The 9141-nt window shown below is 35.0% G+C and overlaps 1 protein-coding gene across 2 annotated transcripts; it reads left to right on the forward strand.

Annotated features, from left to right (window-relative positions):
- Positions 1-1715: 1715 nt before the first annotated feature.
- On the forward strand, positions 1716-7993 carry PJVK (pejvakin; the record flags this gene model as incomplete). Of its 2 annotated transcripts, XM_081261786.1 has the most annotated exons (7): positions 1716-1753; positions 2071-2260; positions 2986-3181; positions 4250-4391; positions 5847-5964; positions 7400-7498; positions 7701-7993. In XM_081261786.1, 7 exons carry the CDS (start codon positions 1745-1747, stop codon positions 7991-7993), a joined length of 1047 nt encoding a protein of 348 aa, XP_081117912.1. The 2 variants fall into 2 exon arrangements, with proteins under 2 accessions (XP_081117912.1, XP_081117911.1); XM_081261785.1 differs by lacking the exon at positions 1716-1753 and having other exon boundaries at positions 2050-2260.
- Between the last annotated feature and the right edge of the window lie 1148 nt (positions 7994-9141).

The raw sequence follows: 9141 nt of genomic DNA on the forward strand, positions 1-9141 counted from the left end.
AATCTGGGGACAGGTTCACTTTAAGAAAGATTTGAAAATGCTAATACAAAATTGCTAGGGAACCTCTGAGAACCTGGCGATGAACTTGAGACCCTTGATTTACCGGCTCCTGAGAGCTCCTGAAAGCAGAACAGCCTTTTCCAGCTTCTGCGTCCTCTGGGGCTTCTGGAGACCCTTCTCTCCTGCTGGGCGGGCTCCTTTGTCTTGGAGGCAAGTTGGACACCGGGTCAGCAGAGCCCGGCAAGGCTTGTTAGGTGTAAAGGAAGGCCTTCTGTAGGCCAGGTTCCAGTTTTGTTGGTTGTAATGGCGTTGGTGGATGCGCTACCTTTTGTGGGGATCAAACTGCGACATTAGTTGTGCAGTCTCTCTAAATGTTTGCTTTCCACGTGCAGAAATGGTTCCCTGTGCTTACAAGGTGTTCTGGAAGATGGTTTTGCACAATGATGTTTTCACAATGGACATTATTATTTTTTAAAAAATTTTATAGTTGTAGATGGACAACGTATCTTTTATTTCTTTATGTGGTGCTAAGGGTTGAACCTAGTGCTTCTGGAAGATGATTTTGCACAATACTGTTTTCACAAAGGACATTATTATTTAAAATTTTTTTCCCCCTAGTTTTGCATGAACAACATGCCTTTATATCTTTATGTAATGCTAAGGATCTAACCCAGTGCCTCACACATGGTGGGCAAGTGCTTTGCCACTGAGCTACAGCCCCAGCCCCCAGAAAGGACGTTCGTTACTAAAAGTACATTTTGGGTTGCATGTGACCCCTGAACACTGAAAAGCGAGTGAAAAAAAAAATACCAAGAATCTAATCAAATTAATTAACATTATTTGAGGTTTGAATTAAGCCTAGTCTCTCTTTCTCTACACCACATATGTATGTATGTATATCAACTAAATACCCAACTGTATTAAGTTTAAGTGAACATCTTTAAGGACCACAGAAACACTGCTTGAACGTTCATTAAAAAGTTAGTATAGATTTGCTTTGGAAATGTATTTTTAGCTAAAATGTTTCTTAAAAACAAGTGAAAGGGGAGGACAGGGGAAAGGGGGAATGGAAGGACAGCAGAATAAAATAGACATCATTATTGCTGTGGGTATATACGTGACTGCATGACTAATGTAATTCTGCAACCTGTACACTTAGAAAAATGAGAAATTATATCCCATCTGACATGTATGGTATGTCAAGATCAGTGTACTGTCATGTGTAACTAATTAAAACAAATACATAAATAAATAAAAAAGAAAAAAAACAAGTGAAAACCTTTTATAGATTGAGTAGGATAATAATGACGAAATAAAAACAAAATAAGTGCAGCATGACTCCATTTCAGTTTATATAGACTGAGTGCGTAGCTTCTGAGTAAGAAAACATTACATAATATTTTATAGTTTTCTAAATGTGTAAAATGGCTTTAATTTAGTATTTTGTAAAGATCTGCAGGCATTTGTTTCTCTGTATTCTGTGTATTTGTATTTAATATTAGGCACTTGGTTTTTGTGAAAATGTTCCTGCATTAACTCTATACCATAAAGTTTCACTATTCTGTGGCCAAAATTTGCCTAGTGAACTTGTGAAGGAATTCCCTTTGGACTATGTCCATTATAGATAGTATCCAGGACTAATGTTAGTGCCTAAATTGCAGTGTTTCCCATGGGGCTATCTGCTTCCCTCAGAATCCGCCCATTGCTACTAGAAAATCACTATCAACTGTGATTCTCATCAAAGATGTCAGTGGTATGTTGGAATTCATTTTCTGTGTATATTTTAGTGCTATAAATTGCCATTCCAAATTAGAATTGCTTTTAGTATATCATTTTACACCGTTGATCTATTATTTATTACTTGAGCACATGAAGACAGGCAATGTTGTGAGGTGTACACGGGTAAACTACTTGGTGAAAGCATGCTTTGTATTTTTAACATGTATAATTGTATTAAGATCAAGCAAGCTTAGTTTTGTGCCTGGTTTTCTTGTTTGAAAATGGATTTTGTTACCTGGGGGTTGCAGTTGATGACATTTTGATATTAATATGTTTGCTGCTGCTACAAAGAGCTTTGTCAAGCAAGTTGGAGATGGAGGGAGATTAGTTCCAGTTCCAAGCCTCAGTGAAGCTGACAAATACCAACCTCTCAGTCTGGTGGTAAAAAAGAAGCGATGCTTTCTGTTTCCTAGATATAAATTTACCTCAACACCTTTTACACTGAAAGATATTCTCCTAGGAGACAGAGAAATTTCAGCTGGTAAGTTTAAATGTTTGGGAGTGACTACTCATGGAACTGTTATTAGTAACCTAAACAGAGGTCCTATGTACTATTTATACTAGTAATACATATTTTCAATGAAAAAAAGCAACTTTTATAATGAAAGTAATGATATTATTGAGATGAACAATGTCTAAAGTTTATATAATATCAAATCTCTTATTGAATACTTTTCAAGTCTATTAATTATTTTATAAGTTGTTTTAATCAAAATCAACTTAGAAAATGACATAGTATTTTTTCCTCTGTAAATTAGTGTATTATTTGATCTTATCTCTTACATAATCAAATGAGATAAAAATAATTTGAATTTTGTTTACGATTCAGTTATTACACTTGGTAAACTGAAATGTGTTTTTAAAGCTTGATTAAATGTGTTTTTAAATGTGTTTTTAAAGCTTGATTAAAAAGTTAATTGACATTTTGATAAGTTACTGCTTCTAAACACCTGTTTATATTTCAATACCCTAGTACATCTTGATATTTAAGAAATTTTGTTGACTGAACAGATAATTTGATTTCATTTGAAATATTTGGCTATTTGTTTTTTGTTATTGTAAAATTGAACTGCTATTTTAATTTTGGCCTGAAATGTTTTTTTTTTAATGAGATTGGATCTTGAATTGCAAATTAACATGTTACTTTATATAATCTATATAAGCTGAATTGGAGACATTTAAAAATACTAGTTTCTTTTCATAAAGGTATTTCATCTTATCAATTACTGAATTATGAAGATGAATCAGATGTTTCACTTTATGGAAGGCGAGGCAACCATATTGTAAATGACGTTGGGATTAATGTTACTGGATCAGATTCCATTGCAGTAAAAGCTTCATTTGGTGTAGTAACCAAACATGAAGTGGAAGTATCAACATTACTCAAAGAAATTACTACACGGTCAGTATAATAATCCAAATGCATGTCAGTGGTTTAATTAAAAGTTTTAATATATATAAACTTCCTTGTAAAGAATGCTTAATTTTGCTAATGTAATTTATTTGTGTGATTTTTTTTTTTTGAAACATTACAAATTAGTAGTACTGTTGCGGGAAACAGGTTGAGGAGCAGCAAGCAGCAGAGGAGAACTCCAAACATTATTTTATGCTGGTGGGCCCAGAGGGGAACAAACTCTAATTCTGAGCACTCATCCACAGTTTCTCACAATTTTTATAGGTTATTTGGCATAATTTTACACTCATCCTATCATTGGGGGCTTTTTTCTTCTTTAAGAAAAAAAACTCCTAATCTACAGGGCTGAAGGCCTTGTGTAAGCATGGTTATAGAAACAGATAAGGATAAAGGGCTCTTTTCACAGGCATGTGTTAAATCTCTAGCCTTAAAAGCATAGCACAGGGATGTTTATATTTCAAGAGGGAGAAGTTAAACTCCTAGGGCAGTTATTTACAGTAATCCAAAAGGTAGGGACCCATTGGTTAATTAGGCTTCCTAAAGAATGGCTGAGGGGAACTTTCCCCAAGCATTGGTTTCTTACCCAAACCTTTTTTTTTTTTTTTTTTTGTAATTTCATTTTACAACCAGGTCTGGTTTTGCCATCACAGTATACCGAACTTTGGGTCAGGGTAGATACCCAAGAATCATTTGGTTTGAAGAAGATTTTCTAGTGTTCCACAAAATCACTAAGCCCCTACACAAATTTGCTAAATTATTACACTAAAAAAAAAAAAAAAAAAAGACTCTTTGTCTGCAACAAATGTAGAGAGCCCCCTCCAACAGACTCAATAGAGAGAATAAAACACTTTACAAGAGCCTGTTTTAAGAAATTAGAAGGAAGAGCCAGGGTATTCACATTCTTTGGGGTGTATTTTCTGGTTTATATTAGGTCTGCCTTTTTTACATTTCGTTAAGATGGACTATGAATGAGTAACACACGATAGGAAAAAAATGTGCCGGATTATATATAATTTGATGTTGAAGAATCTTATGACTGTCTTCTTTTTATTTTAGGAAAATTAACTTCGATCACAGCTTGATACGTCAGTCACGGAGCAGCAGAAAGGCTGTGCTTTGTGTGGTCATGGAAAGCATTCGAACCACACGACAGTGCTCCCTGTCTGTTCATGCTGGCATTCGAGGAGAAGCCATGCGGGTAAGACAGAAGCATTAGGCTTTGCTTACTGGCTACAGAGTTGCTGTGGGAAGTTTTAAAAAAGCACTCAGTAAGAATGAAACTTAGATATTACATCAAATGTTGAGATGAAAGAGCTGCAGTGGTTTAGGATTTTGCACAGTAATGACTGTGTTTAAGAACATGAAAAAAATCCATGAAAACATGGATTCTAAACATGTGTAATATGATGCAGATAAAGCACTAATTCTTGTTGAATAATTTGCATGCCAGCATTTCTGTCATTGCTAATTAAATTCTACTTTAAGAAAACAAACTAAGTGCTGAAGTTGCACTATTTTATTTTTGAGGTACTGAGATTTAACCCAGGGCCTCACACATCCTAGGCAAGTGCTTTATTGCTTAGCTATACCACCTGCTCATTTTATTTTTTATTTTGAGATGGAGTCTTGCTAAATTTCCAAGGCGGGCCCAGACTTGGGCTTCTCCTGCCTCGGCCTCCTGAGTAGCTGGGATTTATAGATGTGTGCTGTCATGCCTGGCCTGATTTTACCTTTAAGTTATATAGTTCATACTTGGATTTTTAAACATTGAATTTATATTTTATATTAAAATAGTTTTTCTAAATTAATATTATCAATGGTCAAAGCATGCTTCATTCAATTTTAAATCCTTTAAAAAATTAGAAAATTATGTGGGTTTAAATTTTTTAAAAATGTTTTTAGTTGTCAATGTACCTTTATTTTATTTATTTATATGTGGGTGCTGAGAATTTATATGTCTCACACTGGCTAAGCAAGCACTCTACCACTGAGCCACAACCCTGGCCCATGTGGGTTTAAATTTGATCTCAGTTATGATATTCTTTATCTTTGTCATGTAGTGACACCTAATAATGCCTTGATAGGATTAAAGCCAATTGTTAGAAAGGTAAGAGTTAAATGATAATCTTTTTCAAGTCTTTACAAGTAAAGGTCTGTTCAGTATGACATTCAGCTGTCCACTGAATTCTGATTAACATTGGATGATTTGAGGGGCACAGACTGAAGCATTATTGGAATATGGGTAACGCTTTTGGAAAGTTGCAGAAAAACTCTGGAGGATTTGAAACAGTAGACAGATTAGGCCAAAAATACCTCAACACAGTTATTTTGTAAGATTTGAAGTTTTAAGAAAAAAAAAAAAAAACTTCTATTGCAGAGAGCATTACTGTTGGGTTGGCCCTAATCATTGGCTTCAGTACCAAAGTAAGCAAAATAGTCTAGAAGTCTTCCCCGATTCAGATTACCAGTTCCTGCTGGATCACTTGGATCTCTGCTATGACAGTCTAATTCAAGCAGGATAATTCTTTACTTGAAGAGGTTTTGTTTTTTGTTTTAGTAGTATTGTAAAAGACAATTTGCTTCTCAAAAAAATCTATCCTGATGTGTTAGCATCCTTAATAATGTTATTTTATTTTTTATTTATTTAATATAGTTTCATTTTATGGATGAACAGAATCCCAAGGGAAGGGACAAAGCTATTGTTTTTCCAGCACATACAACCATAGCTTTCAGTGTTTTTGAACTCTTCATTTACTTGGATGGTGCCTTTGGTGAGTGGAGAATCTGCTTCAAACAGTGATTTTTTTTTTTTTTAAGGAGAATTTAGTGGGAAAGCCTCTCTCTCCCTTTCCCTCTCCCACCTCCTTTCTCTGATAATCATAGAAAAGTGATGCCTGCTTTCAGCACTGTCAGTCATAGGGAGATAATCAGTGACCTTCTGATAGGTAGTTTTTGATAGTGGTAAATAGGAGTAGTAAAAAGAGGCCTGTAGTGTCAGGGCACCATACTTCAGTTTTTACCTATATTAGATACAACTGCCCCTGTACTCCCCTAAAAACATAACTAGAAGTATAGATACTTCCTTCAGAATTGCCCTCTTGTGTGATAGCTCTTTGTAGCTCACTGTCGCTTCTACATTTCACAGGTCTTTAAGCTTGGTTGGCTGCCAGCCAGTCCAAGTCCAGGTATATATATAGCCCAAAGGACCAGGAAGGGAGCCCCCTAGCCATGATAATTTATAAACATTTTTAGATCTGTTTTGTTCTTTTTCTACAATTCTGTGGGAGGAGAGAATAGGAAGCCTAGAAACAAAACTACATTCTGAGTAAATTCTATTTGGAACCTGCTAAGTGTAGATTTTTACAGTTATATTGATGTATGGGAAGAAGACACATGGTATCCTTCTAATTCTTAAATGAAAGTATGTTTGTCCTTGCACTTCCAGGAATTTATCCTACAGGTGTACTTACACACATGTGAAATAGTTTGGGTATAAGGATAGTCTGTTCCTAATAACAAAAGATTGAAAACAACCTTAAGGGAACATCCATAAATCAGGATAATAGGAAGCCGTTAAGGGCAAGGTCCCTATAGACCCTGACATGGAATAATCTCTAAGACATATTTTATTGTATTTTTTATTTTTTTTGGAACTGGAAATTTAACCCAGGGTGTTTTACCACTGAGCTATATCCCTAGCCCTTTTTGTATTTTATTTTGAGATGGCTTAGGGCCTTTCTAAGTTGCTGAGGCTGGCCTCAAACTTGTGATCCTCCTGTCTCAGCCTCCTGAACTGCTGGGATTGCAGGCATTTACCACTGAGCCCAATATCTAAGACATATTTTAAAGAAATGTATCTAGTGTGTAACTATTTGGTCCTAATTTTATACACACACACACACACACACACACATACATATATATTCTTTTATGTAAACTATATGGAGTATTTCTGGAAGCATACACAGACACTTAACATTGCCTCTAAGGTGGAAGACTGGCTGGGTGCGGTTGGGCTAGAGACTTATCACTGCATACCCTTTTTATATGATTTGAATTTTGTACCATATGAATGAACTTTTTCCAAAAATGTATGAATTTAGCTTTAAAAAAGTGGAATGAATTACTAGAATTCATTGCCTTATAAAATACCCCATAGCATATGAGTTGTTCAAGTTATAACATCTTCTCAAAATTGTTTTGTAGACCTTTGTGTCACTTCAGTGTCAAAAGGAGGATTTGAAAGGGAAGAAACAGCAACGTTTGCACTGCTCTACAGACTGAGAAATATACTATTTGAAAGAAGTATGTCTCTTGAAGAGTATTTCAAATGAATTTTTTCCTTCCTGGATTAATATCCAATAATGCCATGTATTAAGGGAAGATTTCAATGTAAAAGCCAAATCATTTCATGACTGATAGTTTAGAGTCATATATTTATAAATGCAGTTTGGGCTGTTTGTTTTCTGTTTTAACTTCTAATACATTTCTGTTTTTGTCCTTTTAGATAGAAGAGTGATGGATGCCATTTCTCGTTCACAGCTTTACTTGGATGATCTTTTTTCTGACTACTATGACAAACCTCTCAGCATGACTGACGTTTCACTCAAGGAAGGGACTCATATCCGAGTTAACTTACTTAATCACAACATTCCTAAAGGGCCTTGCATACTCTGTGGAATGGGGAACTTAAAAAGGGAGACAGTCTATGGTTGCTTTCAGTGTTCTGTAGACGGACAGAAGTATGTGAGACTTCACGCAGTCCCTTGTTTTGATATTTGGCACAAGAGAATGAAATAAAAAGAAAAAAACAGAATATGCCTCATTGGTGTCTTAAGTGCAATTGTGCCATAAGCCTTCTCTAGTTTGCTTTGATGGTAAGTTAAACCGAGAGAAGAGCTGGAAAACCTGTGTGGATGTCACTTTCCTAACACATAAAGTGGAGATGTGGCACAACTTTTTTCTTCATAACTTGTCATGATTAATAACATTGTGTATGTAAAAAAATTCAAACCTAAAATTCAGAAGATAGTCATTCCTTCATAATTTTGCCAGTTAATTTAGAATCATTTTTGGGATTTAGTCTATGATAATATTTTATATAATTAAGAGATTTTTCTAAATATCAATTTTATTTTCAGTCAAATTTTAATTCAACATTTAAGGATGACAAGAACGCACCAGTGGCTACTTTATGGTCCTTTAGTGCTCTAGGTCTGGTAAAAGGAGAAAAATGTGTTAATAATTTAATATAATTCTAAATGTTTAATTGCAGTATCAAATTAAAAACACTGAGCTCCGCATGGGGTTTTGTGTACTTGGTTAACAGTGTGACTGAAAGTAGTAATAGGTTGCCATTCTGTGACGTACATATGCTAATTTTGTCTTCATAAAACTTGCTTAATTTTTTTTGGCTTCATAAACTCCTTTTAATCTTTTTTAAAAATCTTTTGTGGTTCTTGGGATTAAACTACTGAACTATGCCTATTTTTTTATTTTGAGAAAGGTTTTCCCTAAATTGTCCAGGCTGGCCTTCAACTTGTGATCCTTCTCCCTTAGCCTCCTAAGTAGCTGGCATTACAGGTCTGTGGCACAATACCTGGTTTCTATTGTCATTTTAAAAGTTAAGGCAAATAGAACATGTCTGTTTCTTCTTTGAAAATGTTTCAGACATTTAATATGTTTAGTTCTGAAAGGTCTTTTTGTTGTTGTTGTTGATTGCTTAGTCTGGCCTCATGGGCTCAAGATGATGCTCTTGCCTTAGCCTCCCGAGAGCTTGGATTACAGGCACATGCCACCATTCCTGGTTTACTTCCCTTTTCTGAGGGAAATAAAATGATCAAAGAGTTATAATTAAGCAAGCCAAAAAGTGTTAGAAAATTGAGTATAGAAGCAAAAACATACCAGAAAGAATGAAGATAGTAAAGTATCTACGCATACATGATATT

This window comes from Spermophilus citellus (assembly GCF_964194105.1).
Source record: "Spermophilus citellus genome assembly, chromosome: 11".
Classification (NCBI taxonomy): domain Eukaryota; kingdom Metazoa; phylum Chordata; class Mammalia; order Rodentia; family Sciuridae; genus Spermophilus; species Spermophilus citellus.